The sequence below is a fragment of the Cryptomeria japonica genome, chromosome 3, assembly GCF_030272615.1.
Source record: "Cryptomeria japonica chromosome 3, Sugi_1.0, whole genome shotgun sequence".
Taxonomy (NCBI): domain Eukaryota; kingdom Viridiplantae; phylum Streptophyta; class Pinopsida; order Cupressales; family Cupressaceae; genus Cryptomeria; species Cryptomeria japonica.
The window spans coordinates 560,875,528-560,899,284 of NC_081407.1; the positions used below are offsets into that span (position 1 = coordinate 560,875,528).

At 35.4% G+C, this 23,757-nt stretch overlaps 1 protein-coding gene across 1 annotated transcript; it reads left to right on the forward strand.

The window, feature by feature from the left end:
* Window positions 1-1,562: 1,562 nt before the first annotated feature.
* Window positions 1,563-12,578, forward strand: LOC131029915 (GDT1-like protein 5). Its single transcript, XM_059217548.1, has 11 exons — window positions 1,563-1,697; window positions 8,076-8,135; window positions 8,290-8,337; window positions 10,659-10,747; window positions 10,859-10,895; window positions 11,053-11,109; window positions 11,356-11,424; window positions 11,547-11,591; window positions 11,709-11,770; window positions 12,071-12,143; window positions 12,236-12,578. Exons 1-11 carry the CDS (start codon window positions 1,563-1,565, stop codon window positions 12,308-12,310), a joined length of 750 nt encoding a protein of 249 aa, XP_059073531.1. The 3' UTR covers window positions 12,311-12,578.
* Window positions 12,579-23,757: the final 11,179 nt, after the last annotated feature.

Genomic DNA, 23,757 nt, shown 5'->3' on the forward strand with positions numbered 1-23,757 from the left:
CATTACGTGCATCAGTAGCTAAAATATTTGAAAGAAAAGAAGTCGCAGTCCTTCTACATGAGCTCCTACATAATTTACATGCTTGCAAGGATGGGAGGCTTTGATGATCTGCCAGGAAAAGGAGTTATGGGTTGTGGACCAACACAACTAAAAGTTCATGAGAATTATCCTTAGCTGCACCTCTACAATACTAATTATTTCAAGTTGGTGAATGACACTTTCATCATGTACTGGATTAGATTCATGTAGAATGAGATTCACACAAGAGTGTCACCACAAGCTAGGGTATTGGTTCAGAAATTTGGAGCCACGTTCCTACAATTTCCAAAGTTCACATATATCAGGACACAGGGTTTCAATTTCTAGCCGTATAAACTGCCATGATATCCATCTGACAAATTGATATTGCTAGAACTTATGAGGCAGTCAATAGCTTATGACCAAATTCAAAAGAAGAAAAAGTTGTCTATTGAATTCCCAGTCATCCTCGGGGATTATGTGGAAGTGTGACCAAACTTGGCAGCAGTTGAGAATGCAACTGAAGAATTGGCATTTTACCACTTGGCATATTACACCACCAAGTCTCACTACGATCCATATCATAAGATCAGAAAGGTTGCTGCAGTGATTTTTATACAAGTTTCACCTAGAAGACTATTGGGAAAATGCAAGGGATGATTTTGATGCCAGAAAGAATATGTTTTCTAGACTGCCCTTACAAACAATCAGAATAGGTGAATTAATGCAAGTTCCAGATCAAGTGAAGGAAGATTCAAACTTGGTGCAACCAGAATTCAAAAAGGTAAAATATCAACCTATACAACTCCCAAATTGGTCAGAAGCAGAAGTTTATGATCGGGACATTTTGGTCAGGCTGGTTCTGAAATTTACTAAACATTGGGTTGATCAGCATATAAGAAGGTTGAAAGAAGGAAATGTCCACCTGACTTTTCAATTAATGGGAAATCTTGATTCCTACAGCAAGGGTACGGGAGGATCTTCACAGGCCCAAAGTGAAGAAGGAGAAGTTAACAAAGGGAGGTTGATCCTGGAGAAGGAAGGAATGTTCCAAAAATGCCACGAACAGTGAAAATGAAGAATGTTTAGCAAGGAGGCCCAATAGGAAGACCACGAGGAAGTTCAGCAGGTAATTCAATAGGAAGAACCACCGCAGAAAAGAGCAAGGGTGGAAAGGATGTAGTCACTAGCTAGTTCTTCCAGTGTGCAGGAGGTAGAAATGTTTTCACAACACAATCCAGTAGATCCACCTCTAGGAAACATCCCTGACAGTGCTCCAACACAAGATATTCTCAGCATATGTGCTTCACATAAACCCAAAGATCCAGGAGGTCAAAGACAAGAAATTCCTCCTCATCAGGAAGAATCTCACCAAGATAGTTTCGTGGAAGCCATCCTTGGGGAGATGGATGAAATATTGCAGGAGCATGAGCAGATGGAAATTCATAGCCACTCCATTCCCGCTCCTAATTGGCTAATGGATATATTAAGCATTCGGAAAAGGAAATTGATCCAGCACGGGAGTTAGAAGAGCTTTGAGGAAAATGGATCAATCGGCAAAGAAGAAGGCTCTCCGGAAATTCTCCAAGGTTGTAAGGGATGGATCTAGATCTCAAACCTTGCATATAGCTGAGCCTGCAGTAGACAAAGACGAGAATGAGATCATGTTGGAAGATTATGTAATTAGATAGGTTGATCTAGGGCATGCTTCCATTGGGCAAGTAATAGAAGACTTCAAAGGATCTTCTTTGGCCATGAGAGAAAAGATGCAGAAAACAAAGGCAAAATGTAAAAGGATGAAGGAAGAAAATAGGGTCTTATGTGAATATATTAGAATTCTCAAGCGGCCTCTTAGAGAGGTTGATCCGTCATTAATTCCTCCTTCCTCTCTCCCTAAGGAAGTTATTGATGACACAGAAGTAATCGGGGAAATGGCCCAAAGTTCCAAGGAATGGGTGGAAGACGTCTTTATTGCAACTAGGAAGTTCATTGAAGACTTCTAGTCTTCATTCTAGATTTGTTGCCCTTCTAAATAGTTTGGAGGTAGCAGAAGGTCTATGGGAGGACGTTCACATCTATCAGGACTTGACCATTCCACAACTCAGGGCTTTAATGAAATTTCCGAAGCAAACACTAATTGATGGGAAAGTAATTCAGGGAAAATGAGGTTTATGACTTTTCCCGATGGTTCTACGCCATTTGCTCCAAAAGGAATACCTGTGAAAATTTTAGCAGGGATTCTTCAACTTTGAAAGACTCAATTAAAAGGATGCAAGAAGAAATCATCAGCGAGATTGAAGCATTGTTCACAAAGAAGCTGAGTGAGAATGGAGTGACAGTGAACTCCCTGAAATCCCAATTGCACGAATTCTTCTTCGTAAGATCATTTTCTAAGGAACATTTTGCAAATGTTTCTTCATTTTCCAACATGATGAAGAAAACACATGAAATGATGGTGGATTGGGAAAACTTCTTTTCCAATAGCGAGGAAGAAATCACCCTGATGGAGTTCGACATTGAAAGTGTGCCAAGTGTCTCCATAGGAGAATTGGAAGTCATCATCGCTAAGTTCATCACGCATGCAATTAAAGAGTGGGATAACGGTCGTCCAATCTTGGATGAGAATCTATTGACTGAGTAATGGTGACACATTTACCGCTGGAATATTTTGACTTAGCAGCGGCCTAGTCAATGCATTTTGAATGCATGAAGAATATTTTGCATGCAGACGTCACATTAATGATTTTATGATAGATTCCTTCCGCATGTAGTCGTCGTATGCAAAATGATGGGCATTTATTTCTACATAAGGAATATTCATGGTATTTTGGGCAAATTTGATGTAAGGGGTGCATTTAATACATGAATGGATGTCGTTTTGGGTTTATTTGAATTAATTGTATATGGGCTTAATGGGTATTAATTGTTGATTCCCACCTTGTTGCATCTTGAGTGGAGAATCTTTCAGGGTGAAACCCTAATTAGGGTTTGTATGTCTTCATGGCCAGAGGCCTATATAAAGGGGTGACCCCCCTCATTTATGGAGGAGGAGAGATTATTGTCAGAGATTGTTGCTATAAGTTTCGAAGCATATCACTTAATACATTGTTCAATTGTTGGTGTATTCTTGTGTTGTTTTAAGACTTGCATGGTCTCGCTCTCTTCATTAGAGTAGATTTGCTTTAAGTTGTTAGATGAATGAGATTTTATAGGATTGCTTGTTGTAGAATCCGAGCTCATACCTTTTGTGTGCAACTGAATGTTGCATACTTTGTAAGGTTAGTCTAAGCCTATTCTATGTGTGGACTTAACTTCAATTATCAGGTGGATGTTGTTCGAACTGATGGCATTCACTGGTAATCTAAAAACCTATTGCACGACCCTTGAAGATTGCACTGCCTTCGTGTAGTTGTGCTATGCTCGCAAAACGAAGTGTGGTTTGATTTTGCATAAGTGATCTTGTCTCTTTGTTCATAAGATCAAATTAGACTTAGAGTAGCCTTCTAAACCCCACATTTATTTTTCTGCACGTCTTAATCCAAAAATCCAAAAAGAAGAGCTTTTATTGATAAATCATTTGCGACTAGAATTACTTGAACCTGCAAATTTGTCGAAATCTTTTGTGAACATACATAAGGCCCCATGGATTACCAATAGAACACATATGTCGACTGAGTCACATCCATGTACGAAGGAACCTTGGAGTTAGTTGTTTGATCTCATTGCAATCTTAGCATGCATTTTAACTTTGTTCAAGAGAGAGTAAGGTGATTGTTGGGAACTTTATTTTGTGTTAGACGTTGTCATAAAAAACACATCAACAAGACTTACGTTGAATTTTAAATGCTTGAATGTCACTACAACATGGAAACTTGACTTTTAAAAAAATAAAAGGATGAGGGTTCAAAAAGCTAATCTAATCCTAAGAGTGCAAGAGCGATGACAATCTTTGGTGAAACTCAACTAGACTTTGCTTTGCCATGCAAAGCAACAACTCCACAAAGTTTAGTGCAATCTCCTAAGGTATGCATATGATGTTCAAATCACTACCACAAACATAGAGACCATCAAGACGATGCATATCAATGAGCAAGTAGTAATTTAAGTTAAGCTTATAAAGAGTTCAGTCGACTACGCAAGATACTTCACCATTGATGAAATACTAATAGTATGAACATAAGAATTCCACCATTAATCATCCACAATAATCTTCCATTCATCTAATTATTATCATCTAACACAAGGATATAAAAAGAAACAATGCATTCCACCATATCTTCAATGAAAAAGATGTTTATTTACAAACTTGGCAATAATTTCTTCCTTCTCCTCCTACTCTACTTCTAAGTGTTGCTACCTTCTATGGACCATTGTGTGCTACTAAACTATTAACCTTTACAAATGAGAGAGTGGAGCCTTATATAGTGCTCTTATTACAATGAAAGCCTAGATTAATTCACAATTAATGGCCAAGATTCAATACTTTTGACCTAATCCCTACCTAGATACATGCATGGCCGGGCTTTGGATAGCCAGTAGGAAGTGGTTGCAAGCTGGTTGGAGATTTAGGGTAGCATTGGCTGTGCTTGTCAAGAAGTTCGGACTTTCCAAGGTTCGTTGACGATGGCAAAAGAAGATTGGACTTTTGGAGGAGCACTGGCTGGAAATGGTTGGACATTTTGATAGGCACTGACAGTGATTGCAATAAGTTCGAGTTTTTGTATGGGCATCGATAGTGGCTTGCTTGTGTTCACAGCCCTTAGATGGAAGTGAAAGCTTCCAATCTTCATTTCATCCATGCCTTCAAACTTGGTTGAACATTCACTTGATCTATCTTTCACCTTAGATTGGACTTTTTAGACCCCACTAACAGGTCGGAATTTTGAGACCCCATTGACAGCGGATGCAATTAGGTCAGGGTTTTGGATGGGCATAGGAAGTTCATGGAATTTAGGGTGAAGTGGAAGTGAAAGCTTAGCATGAGTTCATCTTACTCACTCAGTCATTTCAACATGCTTCAATTTATATTTTACAACCTCATCCATTTCAAACATGGTTAGCTTCAAAATTCTAAGGCATTGACTTCAAAGACACTAATCTCACCCAATTCATGAGTTTCTCAGCCTGATCAGACTTTAGGTAGGCAACTCGAAATGATCTCAAGGCAGATCGGAGATCTTACCACCAACGAACAGTGCCAAAAGAGGCAGGTTGGAATTTTGGGAGGGCACTGACAGTGATACCAAGGAGGTTGGGGATTTGGATGAGCACTGATTGGAAGTGGTCAGGGTTTTGACCCCTCACTGACAGTGATACAATTAGTTCAGGTTTTTGGGAGGTCATTGACTGTGACCAATGAGCAAGTCGGATTTTTAGGGGGTCACCGACAGCGAGCTAAGGCAAGGCGGGGTTTCAGGGGGTCACTGACAGTGGCTCAACTTTACTCAAATTTGTGAGTGGTAGCACTCACCTCACCAACTCAAAGGGTCTCTCATCATCTTCAAAGCCTTTTCCGTGTTGTTTAAGCCTTCATCTTGCATCTATCATCTCAATTCTCATGACTGATCTTCACTTGCATTCATTTTCTCCATCTCTAATTATGATGATCAAATATTGTTCATTACCAAGCCTTGAGAGCTACCTAACCTCAATTCCACCTAAAGAGAGAAAGGTGACTTCATTACTTCAACCTGGGGCATCGCACCTCTTACAAGTGAAATGTTAATAGCTAAAGACACTACCAAACCACTAAGCTCAAAACAACTACCCTAGAAAGCAGAAAAAAGTGGGGGTCCCCATTTGCAATGGGGTGATGTGTGAAAATGTCATAACACTAAGTACACACTGAAAGTCGAAAATATTGAAAAGTGTTATATAAGTCAAGACCATATGAGATCACTAGTAACATCGAATAACCTCTTTGATAAGGCTGAGACACACAAAAATTCAATGCCAACAGCAAAGCAAGAGAACCCAAAAATGAGGACATTACATCCCTCACCTCATTCTTGAAGGCCTTTTCAAATGGGCATCTTTTATGGGAAAGAAATGGGGTATTCTCTTCTTGGGAAGATGATGGTGACAAGAAATGATGTGGGCAAATCAATTGTGTTAAGCCACAAAGACATTTATGTAATTCTTCTTGGAAAGAGGATGAACGTTTTCCTTTTCTTTGTTGCTTACCATGTTAGCATCCTCTCATTTTTTAATATATCCCATTATTTGTTGCTTTGGCAACTTGGACAAAATTTTATTCCTAAGCCTATAAAAAATGCACAAATGAGCTTTCACTTGATTGTATAAGCTCTTAAACTCATTCCCATTTTTGCTACAATGCCAATATAATCCCCACCCCCAGAAACTTGTTCAATCACGGTTGTATGTTCCTAAAAAGGTGATGTATCAAATTTATATGAACTCTTTATATGTGGGGCAATTGAACTAAAACTATTAGTCACTCTATATGAATATAACAAAATAAAAAAAAATGTTACAAAATTTACAACCCTACAACTTTAAAAAATGGAATTCTAACCCCAATAATATCTATAAAATATTAAAAGGTTTTTAAAATAATTCAAAACATGTTAAAAAAAAAAACTTGAAAAATCTTGAAAAATATTACAAGATTCACTCACCATTGAGAGATAAGTCTTCCATGTTTAACTCTTTCTCTCGTCTTGGTGTATGTGTTTCTCTCTTGTAGCCTTCACCTTTGAAGAAAAATGCAACAATCTTTAAATATCAACAATTGTAGCTTGGATGTCAAGATGTTGTTTTACTCTCTCGTGTTTGTGAAATGAGGCATTTTACTCTCTCGTGTTTGTGAAATGAGGCAAAAGAGGTTAATATCCCTCTTGGGCGGCACTTTTTTATTTTTAAAAATGTTAAAAAGTGCTCTATTTTGTTTTTTTGTGAGTGGATGGCCATAGGTATGCTTGGCTTCTCTCAAGTCTAGCCTAGGCTATCCTAGGGGGTTCACCTTAGGCATTCTAGGTTCCCTTTGGGTGCTTCTGGGTGAATTCCATGTTGTCCTAGCCCCAAACCGGATCCATATGGATAAGGAGGGATGGGGGAGGTCTTCCTAAACCTTATACCATAGCTCTTAAGTAATGTTGAAATCTTTCCTTTGCAAACCTCAGAACAAGGGCTTTAATACTTTTGGAATGTTGTCAATTTTTTAACTAAAGCTTGTTCCTTTCAACATTACATTAATTTGTTGCATTGAATATTCCTCCATGGTTAGTGATTGTATGCCTATGCTAGCAACCGGTTTTAAGATTTTCAAGAAGTGCCATAGCTTGTGCTTCAGTATGTGCCATAGCTTGTGCTTCAGTATAATTCCATGGGGGATGAAGAAAGAAATTGCTTTCAAGAGTTTGGTCTGGCTAGTCCTAGACTACTCTTCAAGGCACATTGAAGATCTCTTTTGCAAACCCTAATGGCAGGATTGCCATTTTGCATTTTGTTGTGTCCCTTTTTAGTCATAATCCTTTGAGGGGTTATCAGACAACTTAATTATTATGGTTGACATTGACCTTTTAATAAAACCATTAGAAGTGATTCCTCCATTCTCACTTATTTATTTTAGTATCTATACTACCAAACATTCGTTGTGGCTCATTCATCTGAATTGATTTACATACAATGTATTCCAAATTATAGTGTTTAATCCCTGACATGCCAAAGTGTTATCTAAATCCTTTGCTAGTATTCAAAAATATCATAATGATGCGAGCTTGGTAATGGCGAAGCTATGTAATCCAAGTTTGTAGTCCTATGTTCAGTAGATGTTGTTAAATCTTTCCCAATAACCATTAATAGGCTGGTGCCGTTAGGGTTAAAATTTCAGATGTGTTGCTCATTTGGCTTCTTATCAATATCATTTCTTCAATCCAGCAGTTTACTGCTTCCTATTAGTAATTGTATATTTATAAACTCTAAAATGGGCTCTCTAATATTAATCTCTTGCATTATCTTAGGAGTCATAAAGCATTTTTAGGAGACTTTTCTTTTCCTTTATTTCAGCTTACATTTTTTAAAATTATGCATTCCAGATCATGGCAATGCGACATCCAAGAAGATTGGTTTTAGCTGGATGCCTTGGGGCTCTCACTGTAAGTGCAGTTATATTCTGCCTTATTTACTTTAACAACTACTTCTCTCTGTTTGTCAAATGATGAATACCATTGCCATTTGAGTTTACTTTCTGATCTTTATCGTAGAAGAGACTTATTGGTGAAATTATTTTGTTGTTTTGCTACAATGCAGGTGATGACTATTATCTCTGTAGTTTTTGGCTGGGCTGCACCAAACTTAGTAAGTTTAAGTTGGTCATTTTCTATTTGAGTTCATAATCTCTGAAATGCTTATTGTATTTTTGTTTTGATTCTTGTACAATCTGCATCATGAAGATGAGCATATAGAAAGCAGAATTATTGACTATTTTAGTTACTAAGTGTGTTAAGATGACGTCATTTGGGAGATACTAAGCTTCTTTACACTTAATTGATAATAATTCTGCCTTTCTAATGCATGGACTTTGAAATATTAAGTCTTAATTTGACATGTTTTGATCTAACGATCAATACCCTCGGTTGCATTTACTATTTTATCTTTATATACATTAGTTCTAACATCATTGCTATTGCTGGAGGCTTTTCAACCCAAGACACTGTATCTTGCCATGAAAGGAAGGGCATATTCTTTGTAATAACTTCAATCTAACATCTTGAAGATATGTGCTCATGATGTGGATCGTGTAATTCCATGAACATTGGAGTTGCACACTTATCAAGTTATCTATATGTGTAGTGAATGAATGGACATGTGCCAAATTTGTCTTAGAAAATGATCAGATGATCATGAGACAAAATGGAATGTTCGGAGATGGTATTAGAATTTCATTGTAAATATAAATCAAAATGTCCAGAAACAAATGGTATACATATATTATTGGGGAAAAGAGGAGAAAAAGTTTATGTTTAATTCAAAACATTGGTCATAGTGCACTAGAAATGTCATCAAAATTCTTGACATCCCAATTCTTCCTTTGATATCATGAAATCTTAGACGAGAAGGATTTTTATGAATTGCATAAGTAAAACATATTATACAAATGGTTTGCACACTGAAGCCTATAGCCTATATTAATATTTGCGGTCTAGCTCTTGCATCATGAAGAGCATGGACCAGCCAGGTGCTCTGCCATTTGATCTTCCAATGCCACCCTCAATGTACACATAATTCAGCTCACCTAGTCTGTCTTTGATGCCATGCTGAAAAGCACCTACCAGTTAGGATTCTATCCTAGGATCTCTTGGCAGTTGGCACCTTTAGGTGCTCTCTCATTTGGGTTGCTGGTTCTGAACAGTTTGAGATTATATATGGTGTAGTTTGACCTTCCAACCCCTATACCCCTCACACCACTTGACCTCACCTAGCTTGGCTCTGAAATGGTGTTGAATGCATAGTACAGATACGACATTCCAAGTGCACCTTTGGTTGCCTTGCCATTTGGTATTTCAGCTCTATACAGTTTTATATGTAGTGTCAATTGACCTTCCACCATGCCTCACTAGGACAGTTATTGATCACATCCAAACTGACTTAGCATCTACTTTGCCTCAGTTTACTATTAAAACATAAATAACAAAAAAATTGTATCATTTATTTATGGCGAATCCAACGTGCAAAGATATTTTTGAGTGATGCAAGATTGCTTGACCCTTGAGATGCTCAGCCAGCTTTAAACCACACACACTAAGCAACAAATTAAGCCTAGAGGATGTTAGTCAACTCTGAGTGTTTAACACTTTTAAGCCTAGAATTGTATATTTAGTGTGACAACATACATTAAGCAACACATTAAGCCTAGAAAATGTCAGTCAACTCTGAGTCTTTAACAATTTTAAGCCTAAAAGTATAAGCTTAGTGTGTGTGATTTAAGCCATTCTGAGATGCTCTTGCATCATGAATGAATATATTCAGAAACATACATTTGAATTTTGAAATGTAAGGGCATCTTCCAGTCTAACAGTGAAACTTGCTCCCAAAAGGTTCCAAGCATGTAAAACAAAAAGGCTGTTGCCCCTTCTCCAAGCTCAATTTCTGCTTATGAAGACTCCATTGCCCCTTGATGCCCTCTTGTCTTATCCTTTATTTGCTGTTCTGTAAAATCTACACATAATGGAGAAGATTTGAGGTTTTAATAGGTCAGGAGCGTGTACAGTTTTGTGATAGAGAGAAGATATTTATACGTGCTTGATCCTCATAGGCACTTACAGACATCATCGAAATGCTTGGAATAGCCAGAAATTGACCCTCCTGTGTCCTGTGGAGATGTATTCCAAGACAAGTGATCTTGATACCTTTATACAAAGTAAATGCTTGCTACAAATCAGCATTGGAATTTGAAATGTTCTAGATTCTTGTCTTTTCCCTTTAGCTCTTTCCATTGTCTTGTTTTTTGGGAAAATAATGATCATTCTGTGGTAGAATTTGGAATGTTGTAATCATTAATTTCCATTTATATTATTCATCAAGAAGCAGTTTTGGAGATTTCATGTTCTGTTTTCTTATATTCTAATATTGTATAAACTATGATTGAATGTGCATATTCATTTTGTAAAATGGCGCAGTTATCTCGGAAATGGACTCATGTTATAACAACAGTTTTATTCTTTGCATTTGGATTTTGGTCATTATGGGAAGGCATCACAGAAGAAGGGTGTGTTTATCTCACAACTCCTCAATTTACCTAGCTCGTACTGTGTTCATCATTCTACTATTGTGTCTTAATTATAGTTATATGGGAATAAGGGCATTGCTTTTCCTGCAGAGAGTCCGAAGAGTTGGCTGAGGTGGAAGCTAAGCTGGTCAGTTATGAATTCATCAGTCCATGGATTGACCAATTATTTAACTTTTATTTAATAAGTTGCCGATAAAATACCATGTTGCTTTGAAGTCATATATGATATAAATGAAGGGGATTCTTAAATTTGACTAGAATATTCTTTTTGATGCATTTTTCAGTCCACCGATTGGAAGGAAAAATCACCTTCTAAGGAAGCAACAGTAAAAGGGCATAAGGTATGCAAGTAACTAAATTATCTGAAACGTGAATTTATGAATTTCTCTTTGCAATTGAATCCGTTGTTTATCATGGCGCTTTCAGGTGTTTTTATTCTAGCTTCTTGTTTGCATTGCTTTGAAACTATGAAATGTTAGTGTTTTAAGGGTTTGTTGCATGGTTCTAGCAAAGATCAGGTATATTAGTGGTTATCTCCAAAAATACATGGTAGTTTCTTTATAGGTAACAATTCTGGTTTATCTTAGGTTGAAGATGATAAGAAAAAACAGCGTAGACCATTCTTCACTCAATTCTTTTCACCAATTCTCCTTGAGGTAAGTAATCTGCTTTTAACTAAACCTTATCAGATAATCAAATACTTCACTGTCCAAATTTGGGTGCGTATAGAGAATTCCTATTTTTTCATGGTGAAAGGCTTCTCATCCCACATTTGCAGGCATTTTCCCTGACATTTTTTGGAGAGTGGGGTGATAGGAGCCAGGTATGGAACACCTCTCATTGGAATGAGTGTGGAAACAGAATTTTCTATTGAATGCTATGTTGATGATGTGAATTCAGTTTGAAGTTGATAACCGATTACACTGAAATCATTTTGCAGATTGCTACTATCGGACTGGCTGCAGATATAAATCCATTTGGTGTAGTTCTCGGGAGCATTTTGTATGTTTCTTCCAGAATATTTAAGTTATTAAAGGCCTCTCATTTTGTATAATAAAAGTTGAAACATAATTTAAACTTGATTATTAGAAGAATAGTTCATTATTTCTTTCTACTTGTGTTTCAGATGCAGAATCTGTTTTTAGTATTCAATTCTCATCTAGTCACATATCTTGTGATCCTGAGCAATATAATGTGACAGACAATTACGATTTACTTAAGGTTTCTGTCAATAACCAGTCAGAAACCTCATAGACATAGATTTGGAAGGACTAAGAATGTTTAAATGTTTTGTCCTTGTAGAGGGCAGGCTTTGTGTACTGTTGCAGCTGTGTTTGGTGGCAAGAGTTTAGCATCTCGTATATCTGAAAAGATGGTAAATTATCTGCACTGTATCCTTTTTTCTGCTAGCTGAACTTAAGTTCCCATTGCACTGATTATCTGCTTTCTTTCCTTTTTGCCAAGCAGGTTGCAATTTCTGCTGGAATTTTGTTTGTTGTTTTTGGGATTCAGTGTTTAATGACGAAAGCTGAGAATGCGTAAAGTATCCACTCATTTGCGAATGCTGGCTAGGGTTTACTCTTTTTGGTCATTTCGTCTGGTCATATCTGCCCTTAAAGAGTTTATTTACCACTTAGATTGCTGTAATTATTGCAAAGTACATTTTTTGGAAAAATAAACCCTTATTTCTATTATTCTCTACTGGGCAACCCTTCTTCCTTTCATAAATTGCCACATTGTTCGTGTAATCCAGTTTTCGTTGGCGATTAAGCACATTGAATATGTTCAGCATTTTCCCATCAAGGGTTTTATTAATGGGTAATCATTGTTTGAAAATTATATACTTTCAGATTTTGCCTTTACAAATTTGGTCATAAGGATCGAGCTCATTAGAATATTATTTCAGTATGCTTTCATTCCATCCGCTGAACATATTTACCCTTTCAAAAGGAGGTAGCTGATAACATTGTAGAATAGCATTTACGATACAACAGAATTTTCCAACAAGAAAGTTGCAATGCAAGAATGCCATACCAAGCCTATAGAAGAAGTTGAAGAATAAATTTTAACGTCCACAACTTCTGAGATGAGTATGAAGGTGCCCTTTTTTCGTCTTTCTGGTTGAATCGGTGAGGGGACTTCGAATTCTGAAACATACATATCGCGTAGATATATGTAGTTGGGCACGAAACATACATACACAGACCATTTTTTAAGGTTCGTGACAATTATCTATGGATCCTTAAATTTGTGGATTGAATCTTTTAAATATTGTTTACAAGGACAAAATAATCTATTATGGGACCACTAGATAACTAACAAGCGCTTACTTGATCTGCCTTTTTTCCTTTGGATTTTTTCCCCTTCAAATAGAAGAAGAATATTACTTCCATGTTTCAATTACCTTGGGCTTCTTATTCTTCAAACCCTTCAATTATTAATTTTGAAGAAACCAAAAAAATTATAATTAAAAGTCTATTAATAAATTTTATATGTACTAATAGTCTTCCACTTTACTCCCAATACTTAGAATTTTTTGACTTTAATTGGAGGAGTTGTACAACTTCTTTGGTACGCATAGCGCATGACTGTTGTGGCATGTGCATATGTATTGGTCATTTTTTAGGTGGTTGGAGTGCACAATTATTGGGACATCTTTAAGTATGTAACGGGCAACGCATTGAAATGACCATTTTTTGACCCTTGTGTGCATAACGGATCCTACAACATGTGTTGTTACTATCCAAAAGCCAAAATAATAGCTATAAGCAGTTAAGTTAAATACAAAGACAATCAAAACAAAAATTGAAATTTTATGTATTGTTTAGGATATGTGGGTGCATGAAGTTAGCTATAACGACTACTAGTACGCTTCCCCTAGGTTAGTCAAGGAGCTCACATTTGATATCTCAATATAATTGACTCAAATATCCATTGAAGTTGGATACAACATGATGTAGTGTGATTCCATCTTCACTAGCTCCAAAGTATAGAAACAATATATTGCATCTACTCACTATTCTTTAGGCATCATCCACCTTTTGGTTTCACACTTAAACTATTGTGAACTAATCCTTAGTTGAGCTATTAACATTTTTGCTTTCCATTTTATTCAAGCTCCTATATAATCTTTTGTGCATGGTTAAATGAAGGATTGAAATGTTTGATATAATATTCTCTTTTCCTCCCAAATTGCCTTGTCCACATGCTTATTTTGACTTTTTCTTACATGTACTTTTTTATTTCACAAAAAATGCTTAAATGCATTTGTATAAAAGATTATAATGTAATGACTACTTTTATGATGGTTATATTTTACCCACACTTGGAATAAAGATTACATGTCCAACCATTTTTCAAAACTAAAATAAATTTGAGAGTTGAAATTTCATTAACTGAGATTAAAAAAATTATAAGATAATAAGGGGTGTATTTTCTTTTGCTTTCAAGTGATGTTGATTTTGACATGTTTGACTAATTGATATGCTATGACAAAAGATTGACAATTCAAATTTGCAAATAAAATAAAGATTGTAACTAAGCAAGTCGTTTCAATATTTTTGTTACTTAGGATTAAATAATGCCCAAGATTTTGTACCCACGTAAATATGTCCTTTGTAGATTTGAACTTCAATATTTGTTGGCCAATGCATATATTTGCATTTGAAACTTGGTGTTGAAAAGTATAACTAGCACTTGCACCCTGACGAGGTGCAATGGCTATACCAATAGCAAGATAAGTTTAGGGTAATATATTGGAGGGCAGACAAGAGTCGGAAGAAATGAACATTGCCTTTGTTTTGAGTAATTATTTAGAATACAATCTAGTTGATCTTGAAATTGCAAAAAAAAAAAAAAGATTAGGTGAGGTTTAAACCCTATAATCATATCTTTTTAAAATACAAATTACAACTTTAAAATAGCGTTCAAGGTTAAGACCTTGAATATATATTAACATATTTGTAGAAAGCATTTGAGAGTCTAGTGTAGTAGACCCAACAAACAATTTTCCAAAAGATGCAACTTCATTCTTGAAATTAGAATATGTGAAAATCAAGTTTCACCTATCCATATGCACAACAATCTCTTATTTATCAAATAGTTGGTGTCGCAGCAATTACATATCACATGTGTCTCACACTATATTATAATTTTTTAGGAACATGTTGGGTATCTAGTAACTAGAAAAGTGTAAAAGCTTCTTATACAAGTCTGCCTTAGTATATAGTCTAGTCTAACAAGGAAAACCTTACATTGAGGATAATTTGAGCAAATAGTTCCTCTTTTAATATCACCTATAATGTGCACAAGTTCAACTTTTTGGTTGCATGCTTACACATGTCATCATCACAAGTCATCATTCATGTATAATAGAGTGCAATAAAATTATTTTCTTGTATTTAAACCTTTTACATCTAGTTATGAATAAATACCATAATATCTTGACAAGACCTTATAGATAATTTTTGCTTCAAATCAATTTTTTCTTGTTTCTTCTAACAACAAACTTAGTCATGTTGAAATATATCAAAAGGGTTGCAGTACAAGTAAACAACTAATAATTTCAAATTCAATTTGAATATTGAAAGGGATACAACCTTAATATCATGTGGCTACAAAAGATGGCTACAAACTTGTACAATCAACATTTATGTGTATTTTGATTTGAAAATTTAAACTCATAATTCTTGAGGACTCCAAAAATAATTCTAGAAGGATGCAACTTTGGTTTCAAGATTTGATAATAGGGAACTAGATTTCAATTGGCAATTTGTAAGCATGCAAATTTAATCTTAAAGTATACAAAATATTACAAACTCAAGATTTGGAACTCACTTAGCATCCTACAAACTGTAAAATTGTTTTAACTATTTGATCAAATGAACTTTTAAAGTTTTTTTATTTTCTTGTTGTGATTATATATGCATTTTTGGCTTGAAATTTTGATCCTACAAACAATAAAATATGGATACTCTAGATAGGGCTTATTTTGAAAAATTCGAATCATTCAACTAAATCACACCACGATTATGGTTTACATCAACAAAAAGAGAGCTTACAACATAGTTAAAATAGTTTCAACAAAACAAAAAAGATGAATCCATTCATTCCAAAACCCTAGACATTAAAATACAAAGATGAAAAAAGGCATGGAAAATACTTGGACAAGAGAAAGATCCAATAATTCATAAATACACTAGACTCAAATCTAAAACTAGAACAAGCATAGGGAAACCAAACACTAATGTAATGCTCAAGAATGCTTGAATTAGAGAAAAATTGCATTGTAGGGAAAGATAAATGGGAAAAAATAAGTCTATGTGGGATTAAAAGGGGACTTGACACATGAGAAGATAATATTTCAACCACCTTGGAGTTTGGGATCCTATTATGAATCTACATATGTTGTATATTCAAAGAGGAAGCCTAAAGTAGTGTAACTTCTAGGTATAGACTCTTGATGTGAGCTTACCTACATTGTGTTACATGGAGATGTGTGTTGCCCATCCATCCATTTTTTTATGTTTGCAAATTATTTTCCTTAGTGCATTTCCAACATGTTTATTCCACAACTCTTTAGTATCCTATTATGTGTATTTCCCTACTATTTTAAGTGGGCATTGGATAACCCCCTCCAAGAGGTTCTCCCTACCGCCTAGAGGGTTGACCGATCGATGACAAGATTGAATGATGCCTACAAATTGGTTCTTTTTATGAGTGACCCCCTCTTTCTCTATGGGAAAGTATGATCGACCCCCACTTATCTATATGGAGTTCAACCCCTCTCAATTTATGAGATCCATCCCCATTGACGATATGAGAAAAACCCATCTAGCTAGTTCATTTGAGGTAGCAAGATGTTATAAGAGCTAGTCCTGCCCATTATAGAACTACTAACCCACCCTAAGTAAGCACTGGTAGGAACCATTTTTGAACTATTGCAACTATATCCACCTAAATTCCCACTGCAATTTTTATTGTTATACTTAGTAAATGGAAACAAAACATGAAGGGAAAATTTTGACAAACATTTTCAACATAATATTAGTAGCACTTGCACCAAAAGGAGGTGCAATAGTTACGCCAATAGTAGAATATAAGTTAAATAATATTTTGGAGAGTTGTGAAAATTGAATTTAGTAATGGGTAAGTGCAACAAGATGGTGAACAAAAAGGGGGTATAAGTGGCCATTTTTTTTTCTTTTCTAAAATCAGGTAAACCTGAACTTGGAGGAGCAATTCGAGACTCGTCCACTCAAAATTTGAAGATACCCAAAGAAAAAAGATTGTATTACTCTGAATCTAGTTTCCAAAATACTAAAGATTTCAAAATTGGATAATATTAAGAGGGTCAAATCTTTCGCACACACAAAACTGTTCCTATTTTTTAGCAAAACATAACATTGTGTCTTGCATACACATCAAAAAAGTTATAGTTACATTTGGTATTTTGAAAAAAACTTTGGTAGAAAGATAGTTAAGAGTGAGCACTAGAAGTATATTTTTTTGTAATTTTTGTTGAGTTTTTTTTTTTTGTGATTTTTCAAAGTGGACGCATCTTGAAAATCAGGTACATGTTTGTGCGCATCACATAACTTGCACCCAAATAGTTAAAAATTCAAAAAAAAATTAAGTGTAAATAATGAAGTGTAGAATAATATATATAATTTGTTTCAAATTTGGACAAGTAGTTCAAAAGTTATTAAAAAAATGGTACACGTCTGTCTCTGAGAACTCTGGAGACATTGGTAAAAGAAATTCAAGATTAATATGTTAATGTTGTTCAAATTTTTAAAAAATGATATGGTTATAAAGCTCAAAACATGGGAGAAATTATGGTGGTAATTTTGAGAATACCCACTTGATAACATGTAAACTTGATGACGATGAAGATGAGAAACCAAATTGGAAGAAGAAAACACATAAAAAGGAGGGAAATAAGGCTCCCAAGCCTCACCCTTGCTATCCAAGGCTAATTACAAGCCATAACCTGATCCAAATTTTATTTTTTACATAGCCTGATTGGGCTTTTATTTTTTAAATAACAGGATTGTGGTTTTATTTGTTTAAAAACCTGATCGAGTTATGTTATTTAATATTCATAAATGCTAACATAGATATATTCATATATAGTTTCATATAAGTAGACATACATATATTCATATATCTATATCTATCTATCTATATCTGCCTGCTCTACCTTCTCTCTCTCTCTCTGCCTCTCTCCCTCTTTCTATATCTCTCTCACTCTTTCTCTACTCTCTCCCTCTTTCTCTATCTCTCTGCCTCTTTCTCTCTTGAACCCCTCTCTCTCTCACTCTTTCTCTACTCTCTCCCTCTTTCTCTATCTCTCTCCCTCTTTCTCTCTTGAACCCCTCTCTCTCTCTCTCTCTCTCTCTCTCTCTCTCTCTCTCTCTCTCTCTCTCTCTCTCTCTCTCTCTCTCTCTCTCTCTCTCTCTCTCTCTCTCTCTCTCTCTCTCTCTCTCTCTCTCTCTCTCTCTACAGTGTGAAAACCCCAATCGGATTTTGGTCACTATAAACTCTCCCTTTCTCTCTTTGTCTATAGTGTCAAAACCTTGATCAAGTTTTTGTGACTATAGATGTTGCAACGCTCTCCCTTCATCTATAGTCTCAAAACTCCAATCGGGTTTTGATCACTGTAGACATAGTGTCAAAATTGCAACTAGGTTATTGTCACTATAGAAATTGCAACACTCTCCCTCTCTCTCTTTGTCTATAGTGTTAATACCCCGATCAGGTTTTTAAAGCTAAAAAACTGATCGAGTTTTTGTCACTATAGGTGGTTTCATAATGGTAAAAAAAACACAATTTCTGGTGAAGAACCCACTGTAACTATGTCTTCACCCGCAAAATTCTCAAACAATGTATGATGACTTTTATTTTATATGATTGAAATGCATAATTAGTTTGATTTTTCAATGTTTCTTTGTTTCTTTTATAGTTTTGTTTCTTTTATGCTTTTGATCATCAAATTCAATGATTTTTCAAAGTTTTATGAAATGTTTTGTTTGTTTAATTTGTATAATATTTACTAACATATGTGATGTTATTTAGAACAATTCATATTCACGATGGGAAGGAACAAGCAAGGAACCATTGAATCACAAGAGGCAGCGAAGGAAAGGCAGAGAGAGTGCATGAAAAGACTATGTGAAATGAGAAAATTGGGAGGAGAAGGTACACCATCTACACCAACTCAATTACATGGATTGAACGAATTGAATGCAAAACAAGAACAAGTGCTAATAAATGATCAAACAAATGAAATTAATGCAAGCCAAGAACATGCACCAATATTAACACCTCCTAGAATTCTTCATAAAAACCCAAAGTATATAATTGACATTGATGAAAATATTTGAAGTCAATGCCCAATAAAATTTATGAACACACTTGTCGAGGAATGGCTAATAAAGTATGGAAAAAATATTTTGAGAGCTTAAATTAAACTGGAAGATGCTAATTAATTGTTGAAATGATAAAAAAAATTAACTTTAGAGGGACAATGAAAATTATTGGCTAAAGATCATTTAAAAATAAGAGTGAAAAAATTATAGTAAGAAATCTATTTGATGTGTATCAAGCAATTGGTTCAACATCATGCTCTAAAGATGCAAATGTTACTCGACGTGTTCTTACGTCAACCATAATGAGCAAGAAAAATAAAAGTCTCATTTAATAAGCAAAACAAGTAAGTCATTAAAGATAAGTAGAACAACACCACACCATGCCTTAGGGACACGTGAAAAAATTGAGGATCATAACAATAATTCCCTTTGGGCATGTTCGAGAAGACTTCCATGAAAAGACAAGGTTGTTGTTGATTCTTTAAGACAATTAATTGAAAAAATTTGACATGACAACACAAGAGTTTCACCCAATCAAAGAGATGATGTTAGAAGGTGAATTGGATTAAGAAAACATGAGCCACATCCAAAACACTTTTTGGATATGACTCAAACACAATTTTATGAGAAATTCATTCAAACATATCCTCAAATAATAATTAGTCAAAAAAAAATTGAAATGACAAAACCCTTTTATGTTAAGATAAATTATGCATGTACTACATGCTGTAGAATGCATATTGAATTTTCCATGCATTATGATATATATCATCATATATGTTGTACTTTTCACACTACATGATGTTTTGCAGGAATGTGGTATGCAAGTACCTCCAAAGTCATCAAGAGATTTTATTTTAAGTGTATTATGTCAAAGAGATGATGGTTGCACCTTTTATAAGATTATGTGTTTGAAAGGTTCATATGCTACATGTGGTAGTTTGTAGAAGTTGCAAAGATGTATACATTTAGAGAGTACACATGAAATTGGAAAGATACTAGTCTCTTATGGAAAATATAATTCAATCACATATGGGGTTAAAGATGGAAAAGAGTTGAAGAGATGTGAGTTGGTGAGTCAAGATATACTTGTAGTAGAGTTTATGAGTATTTTTTTAGGAGAAACTAGTTTATGACTACATAATGCATACACATAGAGCATGGTGGCTGGATGAGCAATTCAAGATATGTAAGGATAAATTTCCTGTTGGTACCATCATCTCTATCGTAGATTTTGCAGAGAATTATATGCTACAAACTCAAAATGAAGTGCAATCCCAATATTACCACTCTCAATAAGTAACTATTTTTGTATACTGTAATGTCGGTGAAATGTGAATGAGAGATCAAGAGGAAAACTACCATTTCCCTCCAAGGAGAGATGAGAGTTTCACTACGGATTTCCCTTCAAACACTTTTCACCTAGTTACATTGGAAGAGGAGAGGAGAACTCACTAGATTCGACCCTCCATAGAAGATGAAGATTGAATTCTGAATGAAATGGGAATGATAAGTTGATCCCCTCTTCCTTATTTGAAATGGAAAGGAATTGATTGAATTATGTAGTGCAAAAGTGACAAAGAACTGATTATAACTTAAGATCGGAACATGGGATGAAGTTGTGCACCTGGATCTGGTAGTAATATGTCGAGGTGAAGTTGTGTTGCGAATTTATGGAAAAGTTTCCCAGACCGTGGCGGGAATGTACACGGTCCTCCGAAAAATCCGCGAAACGAAAAGGGTTTTTCTGCCTCTACAAATGGAGTCTGAATCTGAAAGTACAGTTGCGTGAAAGAAAGTACTTGCAAGTAGATGTTGATAGAAATACTTGTGTGGAATTGAATGCTGGAATCAATCTCCTCTTCAATGGTTAAATCCTCGAATTGAATGCAACACCTAGCCTTGAAGGGAGACTTGAGAATGCTCAATGCTAGAAAGGAATGCTTGAATGCTCTTGAATGCTTGATCGCTTATGCAACTTGACAAAATCCAATCTTATCCAACTTCAACTATTATTGAACTTATGCAAATGAGAGGATGACAATTAATTAACAATTATTGAACTAAGACAATTAATTCTTGTTGATGCATTAAGACAATTAATTAACTATTACTGAACTTATGCAAAATCCAATCTTAGGCAATTAATTAACAATTTAATTAAACATGTTCTTTTTAATCAATTTATATTCCATAAAATGGGCCCTTGATCTTAGGTGTGCTCCTTTTTATTATTTCATCATGATTTATCCTTGATCCTACCCTAATTTCAATTCCAAGACACAATTTGCATATCTATACATTATAGTTTGAGCCACCAAGATGGAATCAACACTAGAACCTAGTTATCTTGCATTCCTCGAAAGTCAAAAAAATGTTGTTGGGACCAAAACAACCTACCACCCTGGTCTTGCATTTTTTTCCTCAAATTTTAGGAGGATAAATAACCAATCTTAACTAATTCAAATCCCACTCCATGTGAAAATATATTGAATCTAAGTCAGCCTAAAGGTGATTTTAATTATGAAATCCCTATATAAGGCATCCCTCTCAATTCATTTTCATCATCTTATTTTATACTAACATTATCATCCAATTCAAGAGAAACTATTCTTCCTTGAGAGAAAATTTGATTCAAGGAGCAGCAAACTACATCAAGGCATCTTCCATTTATGTTTTCATAAATTGTGTGATTAAACAATGGATAGTTTTGAAGTAGATGCTCTAATAAAATAGGTTAAACAATCATACACCAAAAGGGCTACCTGTATAGTTTGTAGAGCCCTTTTTCAAGGTGTTGTACTTTCTACATTGAAGCTACTTTAGAGTCTCATATTCTTATTTCATTTGGTGTTGCATCTGTAACAGAGTTTTAGAAACACACCTATGCTTTATCTCTTTGTTGTGGTTGCTTTACTTTCAAATATGCCTATGGGTGTGTGTGATGTACTGAGTCAATTCTTCTGCCAAAAATTTGTATGGGTAATTAGTTTCCATATAAAGAATATAAGCAGACATGTGGTTTTATAGAAAACAATTATATGCCAAGGTATTTTATAGTTACTGTAGTATAAAAAGGATGTAATGATTATTTAATAAAATTATACGATGTAAATGTTTGTGAAACCTCCTTAGAAAAGATAGTCAAGGAAATTTGACCTGACCCAAATCTCTATAATATAAAACTATCATTTATTCATACCATTGCGTTAAAGACTAGTTTTGAAAGGCTATTAGTAGATACAATTAATGATCATCATGTAGTATGACAAGTTTAGCATGTTGGCATTATGTGAACCGGCATGAAGACATAATGATATTGTATGTTGTCATTGATGTCAATATGAGACATAGTGTGAACCGGCACATGTGATAAGTGAAGAAAGAGGAACTGGCATATGTGTGAACCGGTATATGCCAAAGTGAAGCGACACATTTGTTCAAGGTGAACCGGCATGTAGTTATGGGAACCGGCACATGGAAGCACTGTATGACTACCGGTTGGTAGGTAGCTTCCACTTCGGGGTTTCCGGTTGGAGTACCTCAAGTCTGTGTGACTCAATCGGTGATCTTTGTGTGATAAGCTAGCAGTATGATGGAGGACAGATTGTGTTGCCACGTAAGCTCTGTGTGCATGAAGGGTCTTGCATAAAGATGACTATTCCTATCTACCTCGAGAATGTGCGAAGTCTGTCAAACGGTGATAACGCGTGATGGGTTATTAGCCGCCATGAAAATGGTGGATAATGGACGATGGAGAATGTCTTGAGATCAATTCAAGACTGGTGCATTTAATGCAGTATGATTCAATGGTCAGGATCGAACCGTTTGAATTGCTCAACCTAACAGGTTTAGGGTTTAGGGTTTTTGCTACCGACCTATATGATTCCTATAAGGTCGATGTTGGGTTTCTATCTGAGGTTGTTGGCAAAGTTGTGAGTGTGTATCCAAGGAAAGTGATACGTGATTCTTGCTAGACCAAAGGAGAGAAGAGATACCTGCAAAGTGAATGTGCAGAAGGAAAAGAGGAGCCTAAACGGATCTGCATTAGCATTAAGTGTTGTTAACAGATCATTGTAATTCCTGTTGATCTCTAACCACTTCAACAATTGTAAAATCCCCTAACAGGGTAGCCTTAACTGGCTTGATTCAAAATCCCTTAAATCAGGTGGTCTTAACCGGCTTGTTTCAAATCCCTTAACCGGGTAACTCAAGGATAATGAGTTCTGAGAAGCTAGAGAAGCTTAGGAGATCCTTTCAGCTATTGAGTTCTTAAAATCCTCTAACAAGGTGACCCTACCGGGTTTAACCCTTAATCGAGTATCCCTTAACCGGGTGATCCTTAACAGGATCGGTTCCTACCAGAACCTATTGTAATGTTCTTAACCAGACAAGGCTCCTAACAGAGCGGACTTCTAAAGAGTTCAAAAAGTAGCTTGTGGGTATTCATCCCCACCGTGGTTTTTCCCAGTTGGGTTTCCGCGTGAAAAATATGTGTGTCATGTGTAATGCTCTTGTCTTGTGATGCTTTGTTTTATCTGTTAAGCACATGAAGGTTCTATGTTTTATGCCTGTCTATAAAACATATTGAACTCACTGTTGTGAAGATTTGATGGTTAA